General features: G+C 39.5%; 1 protein-coding gene across 1 annotated transcript in view; it reads right to left on the bottom strand.

Annotated features, from left to right (window-relative positions):
* The window catches only part of Clstn2 (calsyntenin 2), a 141,035-nt gene extending 134,973 nt beyond the window's left edge, over positions 1–6,062 (bottom strand). Inside the window, exons 1-4 of the mRNA XM_010608225.1 lie at positions 5,865–6,062; positions 5,635–5,803; positions 2,575–2,770; positions 1,944–2,152 (exon numbers count right to left, since the gene is read on the bottom strand). Of these exons, the coding sequence (XP_010606527.1) occupies positions 1,944–2,152; positions 2,575–2,770; positions 5,635–5,803; positions 5,865–6,062 (772 nt within the window). The remainder of the gene's footprint in view (positions 1–1,943; positions 2,153–2,574; positions 2,771–5,634; positions 5,804–5,864) is intronic.
* Positions 6,063–18,450: the final 12,388 nt, after the last annotated feature.

The raw sequence follows: 18,450 nt of genomic DNA, 5'->3' as shown, positions 1-18,450 counted from the left end.
CTTGTCTGGTCTTGCTTACTCACTGTGGATCATCATTTCCCAAATCTCAATGCTTTTATGGGGACAGACTGCAAATAGAAGAATGGAACCCCCCAAACACAAAGTAGTTATTTTATATTTTATAAAGTGGTGTGTGTGTGTGTGTGTGTGTGTATCTTTGGGGATGGGCCAGGTATTTCACAGGGAAAAACTATTAGGGAGTGAGTCTGGCAATCTGTACTAAGTAAAATTATCTTCTTAGTTCTGAAGCAAACTTTAATTGAAGTCCAATATTACCTCCTTTATTTTCTTGTACAGTGACTTTGTGCCCAGTACAATCAGCATCTAGTGATGTCTAGGTAAGCAATTTTCATTCTCGGGTCTTTTAGTCTTTTATGGGGAAACTACTGTGTTACTGTTACTATTTTTTTCTGTCTTATAAATATCAGCTTGTCTTTCAGGACAGAACATAAACTACTTAACATAGCTCCGCCCCACATGAAATCTGCTGCAGTTTTCAGGATACAGATTACAGCATAGAGTAAATTTCTCTACGGCCTCAACATAAAGGAGCTTTACTAAAGATCTGCAGGCAGGTCACAGATGCAGTTTCCCCCTAGATATTGGCTAATTTTTGTTTGTTCATTTGTTTTTCCTAACTCTGGTTCATGGCATGTGTTGTGCATGAATTTTACCCTTGATTCCCCCAATTCTGTTTTCATTTTCACTAGATAGCAAACTCCATGTGGTCAGGCCCACATCTGCTTGGAATTTCATTCTGTCTCCACCCCAAGTGTCTAGCACCATGCCTGATACTCAGTAAATAATTAGAAACACTCAGTATTTAATTATAGGGTGTATTAATTTTAGGTCTTGCAATTTTTGCATCTTTGTGTAGTACTTAAATGTAATATGAAACAAAACTATAACAGTGCATACGATCCTAATGATATAATTGACAATGTGAAATAGGAAGAAAAGGGTTAAAGGTGTAGGGAAAGTAGGAAGGGTAGGGGAAAGGTAATGAGAGAAAATAAAAAAATATGAGAAAATGAAAAAATGGAAATAAAGTGTTTGTAAATGGGGAGGATAGGAGCGGGTAAAGGGAGGGCAGGGACAAGGGGAAATAATGAGAACCAAGACCTGTCATGTAAAGGTACAAGATCCCAATGATGAACGTAACTGTACTGTATCCCTAAAATGTACCAAAAAACTCAATGAGAGAAAAAAATAGAGATAATATACAGACACCCATACATTAATACTAATAATTTAAAAATACATCTGACAAACATTACCCTTTCATTATAAATAAAGTTTTGAAAATTGTAGTAAAAATGGGTTAAGTTGATTTGGACTGTGGTTGTGGAGTTTACACTACAACAATTTCCATATTAATGGTGATGGAGAAATATCCAAATGGTTCCATAGCACTGATTTCAGTTTAGTTCAATCTGGAATTGAGGTTCTCACTAGGGCGGAAATTCTCAAAAAAGACACCAATAAGGACTTTAAAGCTTCCTGAATGCATTTGTGGTTTGGAAGGTGGTTCAAAATCCCCATCTGCTCTGGGAGCATTTCTTTGGGAGATAGAGGTAGATTTTTGTGGTAGAGAGTCATATTATAACTTGTCATGGAGGAAAGGGGTCTAGATATGGTCAAATGATTTGATTCAAACACTCACATCTGGATGTTAAGTGGAAAATTCTACCACGAAACTCTCTTCAGTATCTGTATGAGAGTGCTACTGTGTAGCACTGAGTTCCATAGACTGTATTCAGTGAATAGGTTTTTGAGATTCCCTGAGAGGCATTTCAGACCTGGCAGGGCTGCTAATCACATGAGGGATATTTCTTTGAGTCCAGAAATGAGTTCTGGGTCAGAAGCTTAGATCAAGAATCTCATACATTTCAGAATGGCAGCTGATTTCCTCGGTCCTGTTGGGATCCTCTCAGGAAACTCACCATTTCTGTCGATGGCAAAAGGCACATCCGTTGTGACAATTTCATAGTTGCAAATCTGGCTGTACTGGGGGGAACAGTCCTCATCTATGGCTTCCACCTGCAGTATGCTGTCATAGATCTTGCCCTCTGTTACCATGGCTTTGTAGGCTGGCTCTTTGAAGGTGGGAGCAAACTCATTGACATCCTTCACCTGGATGTGGACCACGGCCCTGGATCACACATTGGAAAGAAGAGATGATGGTAAAGATAGTCTTACTGTCCTTTCATACCTCTGAGGGCTGCTGACTCAGGCCAAGGCCAAGTGTGTGGAAAAACCACAAGACAGTCAGGCCAGGGACTCCTACCTCTTCTCTGCTGGAAGGATCTGGCTTACCAGAGGCGTTGTGAAAGAAGGGACACATGAAGTCCCGAAGATGGCCTAGGAAGTACCTTCCAGCAAGGACTGGTGGGTAGACTATTTCTGGACTAGAATACAGACTGTCCAAATTGCTGCAGGGACCTAGGGAACTGGGAAGACTTGGGTCAGGGCTGGGGCGTAAAGATGCCTAAAGGGCAGCCCGTGGATACAGTGAGTGGAGGTGGCGGGCGAGGGAGGGACTAGGCCTCCAGGGAGTTGTGATGGGCCACTCACTTGTGTGACTTCTTCCAGGCTGTCTCCCGGGGCCCAGCTCCACAGTCATAGGCTTGGATGATGAATGTATACTCCTTCTGTAGCTCACAGTCGATGGGACTTCTGGCGCGGAGCCGGCCCTCCCCAGATGTCTTATTGAGCACTACAGCCTCGAAGGGCAGTTCCTGGCCATGGATCTTGAAAGCACAGATTTCTCCTGCAGAAGGATGGAAGGTAGTGAGTGGGGGCCCTGGGAATTGCCACCCTGAAATACTGCCTTTACTGGGCCAGATTCACGGACCCAAAACTCCGCGCAATTTCCTTCATAAACAGAATTTTCAGATCAGAAATGTTGGTCTCCAGAGATTCACACCAATGTGTTCACTTCATGAAGAGCGAAATATAAATGAAATGTCACCCATTAGATGCATCCTGGTAGGGAAAAAGGTGAGTCATCATGCTGGGGAGCTGGCTGATTTTCCCAGATTTCCCACTTTTTTTTGCCCAGTCTGGAATTAGGAAACTTGCCTACAGTTGAAAGACAAATGGCTGCAGAAGGAAGGACTAAAACAAAACGCCAAGGCTTTTCACAACCCTTTCTCCTGTGACAATATTCCCAGTACTTGAAACTGTGGTGCACAAACCAGGAACATCAGCATCACCCACAGCCTGTCAGAAATACAGAATTCCAGAGCCCAACCCGACCTCCTGGACTAGAATGTGCAGTTTACCAGGCTCTCCAGGAGATTATTAGAGCAGTGTTGTTCTCTTTCCTTCACTAGTGTTTTAAACAGCCCACATCACTGCAGTGAAATTCCTTCTACCTCTCCGACCATTATTTCTCCCCACCTACTCCTTCCCAGTGGTGACAGAGCAGCCACTCAGTGGCAATTTTCTCTCTTCAAACAGTGGGGGTGAGTCTATGTGAGTTCAGGATTCCCTGTGGAGCGTGAAAAGCTAACTTCTTAAAGTGCTAAACATGTTGTGAAATTAATGCATTTCTTTCCTTCAGCTAGGTTAATGCTTATTATAACTATTTCTCTGCATTAAAATAATAAGGCCACGTGAACACTTTTTTCCCTGCATTGATGGATATGTATTTCTTGAACCCCAACTGTAAGCAAAACCTGTAGTAAATGCCTTGTACTAAAAATTCGAGACATCTTGTTCCTATATTAAAAAGTTTATAGACTTGTTGAAGAGATGATGTCCAGATGTCCAGAGAGACAGTTCATAGCAAAAGGGATAGCAGAGTGTAGTATGATATGGACAAGACAGATTGGCTGTAGGCTACTTGGGGAGTAAACAGAAGCTTACACTGAGACTCCAGACCAACATTCTAGGTTTGCCACTTACTAACTGAGAGGTTTAAATGAAATGAAATTGCTTTTCTGGGCCTTAACTGTGTCATCTGTGAGATGGTCTGGGAGATGGTGTTAAGGAGGAGGGCATCTACAGTGTGACACCTCAACCTTGGGCTGACACTGCCCAGTTATACTTCCTGGACCAGAGAGAGGCAAGCAAAGCACCTAGGATGTTACAGGAGGTCTTGTTCTCAAGGTGACCCAAGTGCTTGCTTGCCTTACACTGGTCCAGGTCCTGCCCAACTGTTTGTATGAACTGACACCATGAGGAGAGGGGATAACATGACTGCATGCCTGCTTGGGCAGCCCGCTTTGTACCACTATCTCAGTGGTCTCATTTGACTTTCAAAACAAATCAGTAAGCAGATGTTTATATAAAGTTATACATACTACAAGAAAGAGGAGGAGGAGAAGTAGGATGAGGAGGAACACGATTAGGGAAATTCATTACTTGCTCAAGGTCACAAAGCTGAAGTTGGGTATTAAACCCAGGTATGGCTGAGTTGGAAAACCATGGGCTTTCCACTTTACCACATCATCTCCAGACAGTTTTGTAACTTCAAAGGGGACCACTTGGTGATGTTTCCAGGAGCATTCACTATTCCAATTCAAGTCTTGCACAAGAGAGAAATCCCACATTTTACATATAGAAAGCATGCCCTGATCTCTCACTAACAATGTGTTCTGAGATGTTCAATCAATACCAATCCTACCTTTAGGCTTTTGTTTTATTATTATTTCTTCGATCTTCAATTTCATTATGAACATTCCATTTTCACTACCTCTCCTTCTGGCTATTTTTCTAATGGAGTTGGAGAATAATGGACAAGACAGAAAAGTTGTGGAGCAGGCTCTAACAAGAACACTGGTTCCTGTTAGCTGGTGTTGCTCAGGAGCACTGGGCATTTCAGTCTTGCCCATTCTGACCAGGCTAGTCCTGTAGCCTTCAGGGTTTTAACTGATCTCCACAGGTTTTATCTGATCCTCAATTTTAATTTCTGCTCGGGATTAGCTGGGATTGAACATACCATCTTCTGAAGTGACTTCCCTGTGATTTTATTCCAGGATCAATGCCAATATGAGACTGTTACAATGTCCCCAGACTGGTTCTGGGACAATCTTTGGAGTGTCCAACCACTGCCATGATTATAAGGCTAATCAGACCATTTCTCTTTAAAAAGCCAAGTTAAACCTAAACTAGATGAGGGTAATTTTCTATTGAAAACATCTGATCACAAGCAAGGCCGTTCTCAAGACTCAGCAATCCTTTAGAAGAGAAAGGAGAGGAGGGAAGGAAAGGAGAAAGAGAAGGAGGGGGGCACAGGGATGACTTCAAGGTCATGAATTTCCATCTAGCTCAATGCAGTTCAAAAGATATGATTTTTTTTCACAGCCAACTTGTACTAGGCTCTGCATGGGGCCTGAAGATACAAAGATAAATAACTTGGACTTCTTCAAATATAAGGATCATATATTCTCAAGTACTTCTTATCTAGTTATAAAGGCAGACAAGCAAACAAGGGCAATGCTGTGCTCACTCATTTTTCACCAGCTCAAACTGAATCAGGCTACAGCAACCCTAGAATAAAAACCCAAATTCATGGTACTCTTGTTTATTCCACTTTTACACCTGAAACTTGTATTCCTGTTGCAACAATATTCACTTGTTAAATCATCCTTTCATCCACACAATAAATATTTATTAGGAAATACATACTGGGCACTGCTACGGCAATCATGAACAAAGCCAGACTCAGGCCTACAACCCACTTGCCATTCAGGGAGGGAAGGAAATAAGCAAATATATAAACGAAGAGTGGTGACTGTGGTGCGCACACTGATGGAGAGTTACTTTGGGCCAGAAGTTCTCTGACGTGGTGTGAAGCCTGGACCAAGATAACGGGAAGGGAATGTAGAGACACTCAGGCCACAGGAAAGAATACATACCCCCAGTAGGAAGGAACACAGCGAGACGGTGGGGCCCAGAGTGGCAGGAGTCAAGTCCATGGAGGCAGGGCCAACTTCACGGATGTGCAGCCCTAGAGCTATGAGTTTCTTGTTCTGAAGGCGCTGACCATAGTTTAAAGATATGCTGCCTATTTTGAAATTTTCAGTACTTTTATCTGTGATCTTGTGTTCATGCATGAGGTCGTCTGGGTCAACGGAGCATGTTGTGAGCAGGGGAGACAAGCACAATATGCCCACTGTGTCTTGCTGTCCCATCTACACATAGCATTCTGAATGAACGTGAGCACAGAATCCTGGTAGGCCCACAACACACAGGAGTTCGGCAGGTCTCAGAGCAGGAGCAGGTAAGCACATTATGTCTCGGACTGAGCAGGTCACTGACCGCTCCAAAGGGCTCTGCTTTCAGTTTGAACCAAAATTGTTCTGCATGCAGAAAGCAGGCAGTGGTGTGTGAAACATGATCAGCCTAAGAACTCTGCTGTCTTTTTCATTTACTTCCCTGTTTGAGCCAATCACTTATACTGAAAATGATGGCAGAGGAAGGGGAAATATAAGAAAACTCACAGATCCTTTTCTTTTTTTGTGGCCCTTCCTATCAGTGAGCCCATGACAGAAAGTGTTGGAATAACATGCACATGCCAAGAAGTGAAATAAAAACATTTGATTCTGTGCATACATATATACACACACGTGCACACACATGAACCATAAAATGCAAGTTTTATAATTTTAATGATCCTGCATACCATTTAAATGCTTACATTTGCATTTAAAATGGGCCTTACCTAATATAAAGACAAATGATAAAGTTCAGGCTGATATTTAAACTTTCAATTTTTCTTTAATTAGAACTACACCAAATAGATAATTTAAAACACCACAAGCTGAAAGAAAGAAGAAGAGAGTGGTGAACACAGAATGGATTCCTGGGAAGAATAATATTTAAAATTTCAGTTCTCAGGTCAGGGTATGACACATTGGGCTATCTTGATTTTTTTGGGGGGGGTATGGAGTGTGGGGGCTGAATTGAACTCAGGACCTTGTGCTTGCAGGGCAGGTAGTAGCACCACTGAGCTAAATCCCCTTCCCAGGGCTATCTTGATTTTTTGTGAGAGCTGTCACTATATTTGTTACTACTAATAAAGCACAGCATTGGGGGGAATGATGCTTTTAAAAATTAGAAAAAAAGCCCAATGGTTTCTAGATATCACTATCAAAATAACACCATCAAAATCCTGCTTTCCAGCATGCTTTCTTGGATATGAGCTGGTTTTCCAGAATTTGTGTGTGGGATACTTACCGGTCAGCACATATGTCAGGCCAGCAGTGGGCTCAGGGAGAAAATAAGGCTACTGGGCCCCAAGGCCTAAGAAGGCTGAACTCAGCTTCCCCAAGAGTCCCTTTGAGGGCCAGACTGGAAGAGCAGCCCCCACAGTGCCAGATGACATGACACTCCAACTCTTCAGCTCCCTAACTGTCTCATCCATCTGCCTTATCCTCAGCAGCATCGCACCTCCTCTGATACTAGCAAGAATCATTGTAGCTGTCTCTTTAGACCTCACATAAGATTTGGGGGGAAATGCCTTTAGCTTGGTTTTCAGAATATGGTTTGCTTCTACTCTTGAAAATCCTTGAACAAAAAATTGTATTGATTCCATTTTTCAGATGAGAAAATATATTCTTAAAGAGATTAAGTGGCTGATTTTAGGTCTAGAAGGACATAGCAGGTCCTTTCTAGCAGGACAGCTCCCAAAGTCAACATGACCATCACATTATGCTATGTTATTGACCTTTTCACTGTGATGACACTCGCAGTGATTGTATACGAGGAATGGCAAGTAAGTGTCGGTAACTAGTAGCACTTCATTGAATTCTTCACTACAACATATTTAGTGTTTTTAGAAAGCCAGTTGCACTTAAGAATGACTTTAATGATACAGTAACAGTGTTGATTTTGTAAGTCTCAACTCTCGAATTCACGTCTTTTCATTCTGCATCCTGTGGCAAAGTATGTCTCTAGGAAAAGTATTTTTATGAATTAAATGAGTAGTAAGCTAAACCAGAAACTCTTCATGGACTGCTATTTTTGACTTGAAAGATGATTGACAGATAAACTGTTTCCCTTCAAACTTTGAGTGTGTGGGAGACATTTTCAAAGTAAGCCTGCCACCTCAAGGCAAAGAACTGAGTATTTGCTGCCAATGATAAACTCTGAGCTTTTGATTTTGGAAAAATTGTGCCTAATACAATGAGTTTAACAGTTTATCAATATTTTGATACTTCCCCAATGAAATGGCTAGTGATATTGATGAATGTAATTTTTTGACATTGCATAATGAGATAAGTCAACTTTTTTTCAGTACTGGGGATTAGACTCAGGGCCATTGCATTTAGTGACATCCCCAGCCCTTTTTACTGGGGGTACCAGGGATCGAACTCAGGTCTTTGAGATTGCGAGGCAGGCAGCGGAATCACTGAGCTAAATCCCCAGCCCACCCAGCCCTTTTTATATCTTTTATTTTGAGATAGTGTCTTGTTAAATCACTAGATTTCCCAGGCTGGGCTTGAACTTGTGTCCCTTCTGCCTCAGTCTCCCAGTGACATGACAACTTTTGAATGATCTACTTAACCATGAGCTAATATATAACAAATGACTAGGGAAACATTACACAGTCACATATGGATAAAAGATTCAAAGAGCAAACTAGACCAGTGACTTTTAATATAACCATGTACAATGGATTGAGTGTTTCTAGTTCTCCAAATTTATATGTTGAAATCTAAACTCCTGGGTGATAGTAATAGGAGGTGAGGGCCTTTGGGATTTGATTAGTTTGTAGAGGCAGAACCCTTATTTACTCATCAACTTGGTTAGATTAGGTCATGCCTAATCCTGGGTGTGTCTGTGAGGGTCTTTTGAGAGGTGGTGGGCATGCAGGACAGTGAACTGAGTGGGCACACCTGCCCTGAATGTGGGCAGCATTACCCGACTGGACAGAGGCCCAGATGGGACAAAATAGGAAGAGAGAGGAGACGCGCTGGCATACACTCTCTCATTCTCACTTCTTGGCCACCATAACATAGGCAGCTCTCCTTTACCACGTGCTCCCCAACGTGATGACTCAGCCTCACCACAAGCCTGAAAGCAGCAGAGCATGTGACTATGGATTGACATCTCTGAAACTCTGAGTCCAAAGAAACCTTTATTTTTTAAGCTTTAATTCTTAGGTGCTTTGTTACAACAATGAAAAGCTGATTAACACAGTGCCTAATGAAAGAGGCTCTAGAGAGATCCTTGCCCCTTCTGCCTCTAAGGTTACAGGGAAAATATACATCTTTGAGAAAATGGGACCTTGATAGACACTAAATCTTCTAGCACTTTGATCTTGGTCTTTGCAGCCTCCATAAATAAAGTTTAAGGGCACGCTAGTGAAATGGTGAGAAATTAAATTTCTGTTTCTTTAAGATACACTGTTTATGGTATTTTGTTATAGTAGCCCACCAGGTGGACTAAGAGACAATGTATACTTCAGCATAACTTCAGATTCTTTATTGTATCTACCTTTTAAGAAACTAGTCTTTGTGGAGTTCTGGTATAGTTATCAGAGAATATTATCTACAATTAACAGAAATTTCTTTTCTAACTGCATAGCTAGGTGAGATCATATTTTCTTCACATCTTATCATAAACAACATATCTAACGGATTGAAGGCAGAAGCAGGTTTCTTCTATTGAGCTAGGCATTAAGGAGGTTTCAAGACCTGGCTCAGTGGCTTGTGTCTATAGTCCTGGCTATTCAGGAAGTAGGAGGATCCCTTGAACCCAGAAGTTTGATACTATCCTGAGCAACACAGGGAAACCTCATCGCAAAACAACAAGAGATGTTGCAAAAATATTAGCAATGTCTTTGATCTTACTAATTTATGTTTGTTTGGAAAATATGTTTTGGTTAAAACTTGTTATTTATGCTAACAGTAATAAGTTTATTAATTTATTTTTAAATGAATTAATATAAGTTTTAATGTTTCTCAGTTTTAATTTCTAATACAGTAACTATTGATAGATAATCCATATAAAGGAAAGCTCTTGAGGTTCCTGCTTAATATTTAAGAGGGTAAAAAGATCACAGGAGGGCCGGGGATTTAGCTCAGCGGTTCGGTGGCCTGCCTTGCAAGCGCAAGGACCAGAGTTCAATCCCCGGTACCAAAAAAAGAAAAGAGAGAGAGAGAGAGAGATCACAGGAACAAACAGTTTGAGACCTGCTGTTCTTACAATTTACCAGTCATAGCTTACACTCAGTTCACAATGCCTTACCCTGTTTCTAATACTCAAAACACCATCAAATGACCATCACTTTGTAGACAACTCCTCTTTTTAGAGCAGCCCAGTCTACTTTGTATCTCTTAGCTGGGGCATTGGATGCAAGAATATCTAGGCAGACTTTTACATCCATGTAATACAGTGCTGAGGGTGGGGAACTTTGCTTGCACATCTTCATCCAAATCTGGGGCCAAACAGGCTGGGATGGAATCCTAGCTCTGTGGTTAATGACTTATGTGACCTTGGGTGAGTCATTTAGTACACTGTGCCTGTTTCCTTACCAGGAAACTGGGATGATATTTTTTTCCCCTCATTGAGTTTATTGGTGCATTAGGTATACAGTACAGTTACATTCATTATTGGGTGGGATAATATTAATAATAGTTACCTCTAGAGTTGGGAAGATTGAAGCAATTGATATATACCTTGCACTTAAGAGCCTGGCATGGAATAAGTACGATAGAATAGTTAGCCTCTCGATGTCACTATATTGAAGAAAGTCACACACTGTGACAAACTTCCTGTTTCTCTTTGAGATCTGAAGAGGCTGAAAGTGTAGCTCATTTCACCATCACAGTGTGTGTCACATGTGCTAATCAAAAACAGTCTGGCTCCTTGAAGCACTTTGCACCTATAAGCCACAGTTCAAACTCATAGTGTTCTGAATGCCAATGGCCAATGACAGCATCCCCTATCTTTGCATGCTCTCGTTCAGGGCCTGTAGTGCTCTATGGGGAAGTATAATGTGGGGATATTTTTGTTTGACTGTTCTTTCTCATCTCAGGGACTGAGGCTTGCTAATAGCCTTCACTGTGCAAGAGCCAGGGGTGGTAAATATCGTGCCCTAAGTAGACCAGTCCTGGAGCTATCTCACCCTAGACAGTCAGAATGCCCTCTTCAATAATTCTGTGCTACAAGCATGAAGTTTGTCTTCTTGGAGCCATCTGCTGGCCTGGCCATGCTCCCAAGTTTATGGGAAAAGACAGGTCTTGTGAAGCCCTCTCCTCTGGACTGGGGAGGTCCCTCCAGATGAAGCTTGACACCGTCTGCTTTCAGCTGCACACCATGTCATTCCTAGTACAGACTTTGCAGATATGGTCAAAAGTGAACACAGCACCAGAGGGTTGGTCTGAGGAAGTTTTCCAAGCGTGCTATTTACATCTACATAACAATGTTGCTTCAAGTATAACAAAAAGGAAAGGGCATGTGCTCATCTCATCAACAGGTAACCGTGCCTAAAATATCAAACTAGGGCTGTATGTATGAATCTATAGAGAGAGAGAGAAAAAAATCTAACCACTCCCCTACCTCAGATTAAAATCTTTAAAAGAAGAAAATAAAGGGAAAAGTTTGCTGGATCGTCTTGTTGAGTCCCTCTCATAGGTCTGGGCACTGGGGAGATGCTTGGCCAGGCCTTGGATTGAATCTTATCTTGGTTCTTAGCTGCATGACCTTGAATGGTTCCCAAATTCCTTTTCATTACAGTTGGGAATACTAATCCTGCCTAATCCAGGAAGTACCATGAGATGACAATGACACACTCAGTGTGGAACAGCTTTGGGAAGCATAAAGGTTTATCAGCTTTTTATTATTATAATTATAATAAATCCTGCCTTCTTGCCTGCAAGCAGCTCCGTACATATTGCCACCTTACTTTCACTCCTATTAGAAACCAAAGGGGCGGGTGAGTGTCAGCTTTTATCACTTCTGTCTACTTAGAATTGAGTAAAATAAAACATATGCCTTTTTTAAAAATGTCATTTTCCTAAAGCTTTGTGCTGAGATCAAAATCATCCTCTTTTTAGAATATTAACATAGCACAGTTATGTTTCTGGGAAAAAAGACAAAGTATTTTTCCTTCTACAGCAATTTTGTTGAATAAATGAATGATGCAATAATTTATATATATCCTGGGAGATGTGGAGAGGTTCCTATGGCTTAGCTAGTCCTGACTAGTTCAAGCAGAGGTCAAGCAGATGTTGAATGGTCACTTGGTCTTCCTTGTGCTCAGTGATTCTGGAGCTAAAGAACTTTAGGTACAAAAACAGTGTATTCGCCCAGTAGGCGTAACTTAATTTAGTATAAAGAATATAATAAGAAAATAATATTAATTTACAGAATTCACTGCTGCTGACATTCATTATTCATTTAAGAGAACACCAAACACAATGAGGACACCTCCATGCACAGTGACCCACCTGGGTAGACTGGAGACAGTAGGTGAAGCAGAAACAAACTTTGTCTTTGTAGACAGGAGGCAGATGAGCAAAGAGTTCTGCAATGACATGCTGCAAAGGCTGTAATAAGTGTCTTTTCTGGGTTGTGACAGCAGAGTTGATGATAAATTAACCTCTTCTAATATTTCCTGGATCAGATGCTTGTTGTCCTATAGCCACTACATAAGAATCCTGTGGCTGCAGGAAGGAAGAACTTCAGCCCAATCAACCCCACCGAGACAAACCTTGTCCCATAGACATTGTCATGCCTCTCTCTGAGCCATTTCAGTTCTTTTACTCAAAGACATTGCAGACAATATGGGTCAATACCCCAAAGTCAGATAAACCTAGATGCAAACTCTGGCTTCCCACTTGTCATCGTTACAAACTTGAAAAAGAACCTCCCCAGACCTCTACTTCCCCACCTGTTTAATAGGAATAAAACTATCTTCTTAATTATAATTCAACTTTTTTTTTGACCTGAGAATTTGCTACAGCAGGAACTAAGATCAGTGATAGGTGTAGAACTTTAACAGTTTTATGAGGAAGCAAGCTAGCAACAGAACAGATCATACAGGTTCTTCTCCTGGTCACTCTTTTCCCTTACCCATGCTATTGATTCCTAGACTCCCACTCCTTCACTGGTTGGTCCTGAGAAGTCTGCAGGTTGGGTCAAGTATAGTTGAGTACAAGGAGGAGGAGGAGAAAGAGGATGAGGAGAAAGAGGAGGAATAGGAGAAGGAGGAGGAGGAGGCCATGAGCTTGTGATGGCAACATTTGTCAAGTGAATATGTTTTAAAACCTGTGTTTTGAAAATTATAGTCTTGAACACAATTACAAAATGAGGATAAACACCCTGTCAAATAAGGTTAGAAAGTCTTACAGGAAGAAAAAAAAAAAAATGAAGGGCTCTTGTTTGCCCACAGCTCTTGTGCCACCTTTAAGTCTCACTGCTCCAGGACCATTACCTAGAATGTAGCTCCGTTAAAGATTATTTGTCCTTTAGAAAAATAATGGATCTTGAAACACCTTAGGGTGTGAAAAAGTTCTGGGCCAAGATAAAGGCCCCAGATTCCTGTCCTATTACGTATCTCCATCAACAAATAATTTGTAAGCATCTACCCCATGGACGGAGGGAGTTTTGGAGGGTGTAGAGGCTCCCAGAATCCTACACCTCTGTCCATGCCCTTCTGGGGATACAGCTGGGTTTTAGAAATAGAAGCTACGCCTAGGACCAAGTGAAAAGGACGTTTGAAGTTAATGAGTGCCAATGAGTTAAGAAGATATAGAGGCTTCCTACTTAAGCAGAGAAAGACTTGGGATTCATGTAGAATGGATCAGAATCAGGCAGAAGTGTGAAATCTTTGGAAACCCTTTCAGTATACTTTTTTTCCATGTCTAAACAGAGGTTGACAGAGGGCCTCAACATTGAACCAGCTAGAATTTACTTCAGGGCTTTGTTTGTTCTCTCTTTAAAAACATTTTTGCCCTCTGCTTCATTCTATACTATCTTTAGGAACTCAAGCACAGGGAGAGTTTCCCTTCAAGGATAATTGTTGAATATTCTGTGTCTGTATTCCAATGTGGAAGCTACCAGTCACAATGTGGTTCTTCAATGTTTGAAATGTGCCTCGTGTGGCCAAGGAGCTAGATTTTACATTTTATTTAATTTTTTTTTCTTTCTTCACATTTTTTCTTTTCCCTTATTTTCTTTCCCCTCCCCTTCCCATTTCCCCTTTAGCTATTTTCTTCCTATTTCACACTATCAATTATATCATTTGAACCTTATTTACACTTTTAGTTTTTCACACCAGAGAAACTCTTTGGTATTTACTCAAGTGCGTCCTATTTATTTCACTTAAGAGGATGGCCTCAATGTGCTTACATTTTAAAGTTAAGAACAGATATTCCATTCATTTACTGGAAATTTTTTAGTATATTTGGTATGTGAAGCAATAATTTTTAAACTATAGATTGTATGAAATCTAAATACAAATTAGGTATTTCTGATGAAAATTTAGAGTCCAGTGTCTTGTAAGTATAAAATATGCATGATATTTGCTAGGTTTTCAAAATGAAGAACAGAATGGAAAATTTTTTCATGAATTACTTTTATTTGATAACATGTTGAAGTGATAACATTGGATATTTGGGATTAATATTTTACTAAAATCAATTTTACTATTCTTTTTTTTTTTTTCTTTGAGACAGGGTCTCACTGTGTAGTTGAGATTAACCTGGAACTCACTATGTAGCACAGGCTGGTCTCGAACTCATAGTGATCCTCCTGCCTCAGCCTCCCGAGTGCTGAAATTATAGGGATGTGCCACCACACCTGGCTTTACTATTTCTTTTTATATTTACAATGTAGTTGCTAGAAAACATATGACTCAAATTCTGTTTGTGCTGGACAGTGTTGCTGTACATAATTAATAGTATACATTATTAAAGGCTAATTTTCCCATAGAAATATATAAAGAAAAGAGCGATGCATTTAAAAAATACAGTTATTCTACTTTCATGCTGATATTTTTGGCATTATTCTTATATTTAGAATAATGCTCCCTCTTGAAATAACAGCCCATTTGACTTTCCTCAGATGCCAGTCACATGTAACTTCGGTTTTCAAACTGCTGATTGGCAGGCTTTGAATTAGCCTTGTCTCTTAATGGTTGCTTAGATGGTATTGTTGTAGAAATAAAAATACTGTACAATGTTAACAATATTTAACATTAAAGTGACACGCTGGTCACTTGAGAGATCAGACATATGTGCTGAGAAATAGCTTTTACTAAACTATCAGCTAAAGTGGAAAGAAGTCTTTTTGCAATAGGATTCTCGTTTATAAGTCAGTTACCAGAATTGGAACTAGGTAAATCTTTATAAGTAAAATTTTATCACTCTAAAATAAAATAGGTGGAATAATATTATATTAAGATTTTAGTAAAATAATTTAATGAAATATGCATACATTGCATATCGTCATAGTCTATTACTACTTTCACTGTATTATTTCTAACAAATAATTCGTATTCACACAAAATGTCATGCACTGTGCACATTTAAAAAAAATAGGAGGCTAGAAGCAAGTAAGGGTCCTGGGGAATTCTGTATCTGACATGGGTAAGTAAATTCCTAACACAGACCCCCCCACACACACATAGCACTATAAATCTGGAAAAATGCCCATCCTTCTCCCAAATTTCTATGGGCTCTACAGCATGATGAAAAATAGAATTTGGAGGGAAACTGAAATTTGCAGGAAATCACTAGGAATGGATGAATTTTGTAATTTGATCTTTTCCAGAGGGCAGCTGCAATCCTGTGACTCAGGTTGGCTAAAGCTTTTCATAGGAAGCCTGGTGTTTTTCTAGCTTGGTGGGTAAAGTTGCTAGACTGTCAGAGGGGGATCAGGAAGAGGGGGAGGTTAGAAGGGGAATTCTGTATCTAGGATATTGTATTTAAACTCAACCCAAGTCTCTGGCTCAGAAGTCTGCAGGTAGGAGGCACACCGCAGGCCGTTTGAACTATGGTCTCAATTAGATGCCACCACAGGAAAGAGATTGCTGGCAGCTAGAGTTTAAGAAATTAGTGATTCATTGAAAGAAAATACCAATAATGTTTGAAGGAATATAGTAACCCACAATCTTTTTAACATAACATTGAAACTGCCCAGAGTACAATCCAAACTGAGTTGACATACTAAGGGGCAGAAAAATAGGATACTTTCCTAAGGAAAAAGACAAGAGGCCAACCCCAAGATAGATCAGGTATTTGAATTCTCTAAAGAATGAATAAAATAAATTCTTATTTGTATGCTCAAAGCACACAAAACAAAATTGGGCAAAGTTAAAGGGAGAAATAGACAATTCCATTATCATAATAGGATAATCTTAACATCACTATTTCTGTAAGTAATAGAACTAGACAAAAAAATCAATAAAGTTATAGATAATGTGACACTTTCAATCATATTGTTATATAGATATAACAATACATTCAACTGTAGAATACCCATTCATTTTAACTTCATGAGTTCATAATGATTGAAAGCTGACACATAGAACAAATCTCAATTCACAAGATTAAAAATATATAGAATATAGTGTCTTATCACAATAAAAATAAACCAGAGATCAACATTTAATAAGAAAAGATCTAGAGAAACTCCAGATATTTGGGAATTAATACACATCTCAAATCATGGGTCAAAAAATTGTAAGGGAAATTATAAAACAATTGCAACTGAAGATACAGTAACATGAACTTTGTGGGATGCAGTGAAATCTGTGCTTAGAGAGAAATAGATTGGTTTAAAAGCATGCTTTGAAGGATAAATGATCAAAATCAAGAAGCTAGAAAAAGTGCAAGGTAAACCTAAAGCAAATAAATGAAAAATATAACCTTATAATATTTAAATCACATATTAAAGAATTTAAATGTTATAATATGAATAATGTACCGACATGTCATATATATATATAGATTTAAATTTAGGTGGTTTCATTGGTGAATTCTATTATATATTCAAAGATGATATAACATAATATATTTTTAGGAAATAGAAGACAAAGGAATGGTTGTTTTAAGCTTTTTTTAAGTGGTTGACATTACTCTGATACCAAAACCATACAGACGTTAAAACTAAAGAAAATTAAAGATCTCTGTCCTGTCATGAACATAAACACATAAATTCTTAAACACATATAGATTTAATGCACTATAGAAAGATCATGATCAAAAGTGGAGTCAATATAATTCACTATTAATAAGAGAAAGGAGAAAAGTGAAAATCATGTCAATAGATGCAAAGAAGAATTGCCAAAATTCAATACCTGTATGTAATATAATCTAGTAAATTAGCAATAGAAGGGAATTTAAACTGATGAAAGTCATATAAGAGAAAACTAGAGTTAACATCATACTTACAACGAAGTATTAAATCCTACTTTCCTAATATCAGGATCAATGCCTGTTCTCACAGTTAAATAGTTCTTGAGTGCTATGCTGATGGCTTTAGAGCAAACTTTTTTGCAAGTAGCAAGTTTTCTATTACACAGATGAAGCGATGGAGACACAGAGAGGTTAAGAAACTTGACCAATGGTCACAAAGAAATTATAAGCCAAAATGTGAATTCAGCTTTCCCTGACTTTAGAGTCCATCTCTTAATTACAGCTGTCCTCTAGGCAATATGGTAATTATCATTTCAGGAATCTAGAGGCCAGCGAAGCCTCTATGCCTGGCTGTTCCCTCACACTCTCCCTTCCTACCAGGCCCAGGGGTAAAAATAAACTCTGATGCTTGTTCACCAGGGACTAAGCAGACACAGGCTAAATCGTTTGTGGTTTCTAGGAAGTGCTAGAAAGAGAACTGCCTGATTTATACTCCTCCATCAAAGGCCCTGTGCTATTTGTTAATAGAAATACTGAAATTACAATGGTGTTTTGCAACTAAAAGTGATCTTAATTTGCTCATTTTCATTATTTAGAGGCAGTTAATTAAAAACCCAGCAGATATTTATGTTGCTGCCTTCACATCACCAGTGATTTCTTGCTGCTGTGCTTTCACAGCATTATGGTTTTATGACTTAACATGGCCTAGTGTGAGTTTCTTATAGTTATGTCTCCCATTAGTTTAATTTCAAACAAGATATTAAACCACTGTAAGATTTGCCACTGTGGGTGAAGTGTGAGGAGTGATCCTGATATTTGACTTCATGAAACTACAGATATCGCTCAGTTGCATAGTGGTGGAAGAATCCTGATCCCTTCCAGAGGGAGCGTGTGCATCCAAGTATTATCCTGGCCAGAAGCAGGAATTCTGCACTGGAGGCCCATGAGGCTATTTGACTATCTCCTGATGGAGGGGAAGAAATTGCTAGGACAAAAAGTGGCTCACACCAACCATGACATCTCTCAGAAAGTGAAGCTTTTATTTTTTGCATCTTACTCTATAAAGTATTTATTTATCTTTTAGTATGAAATTAAATTTGCATCTTGGAGTGAGATGTTTATCTGATAACTCTAT

Source organism: Fukomys damarensis, unplaced genomic scaffold (assembly GCF_012274545.1).
Source record: "Fukomys damarensis isolate Sample0158 unplaced genomic scaffold, DMR_v1.0_HiC HiC_scaffold_37, whole genome shotgun sequence".
NCBI lineage: Eukaryota > Metazoa > Chordata > Mammalia > Rodentia > Bathyergidae > Fukomys > Fukomys damarensis.
The sequence above is the reverse complement of the archived record's forward strand: the minus strand, read 5'-3'. Positions and strand labels throughout refer to the sequence as shown.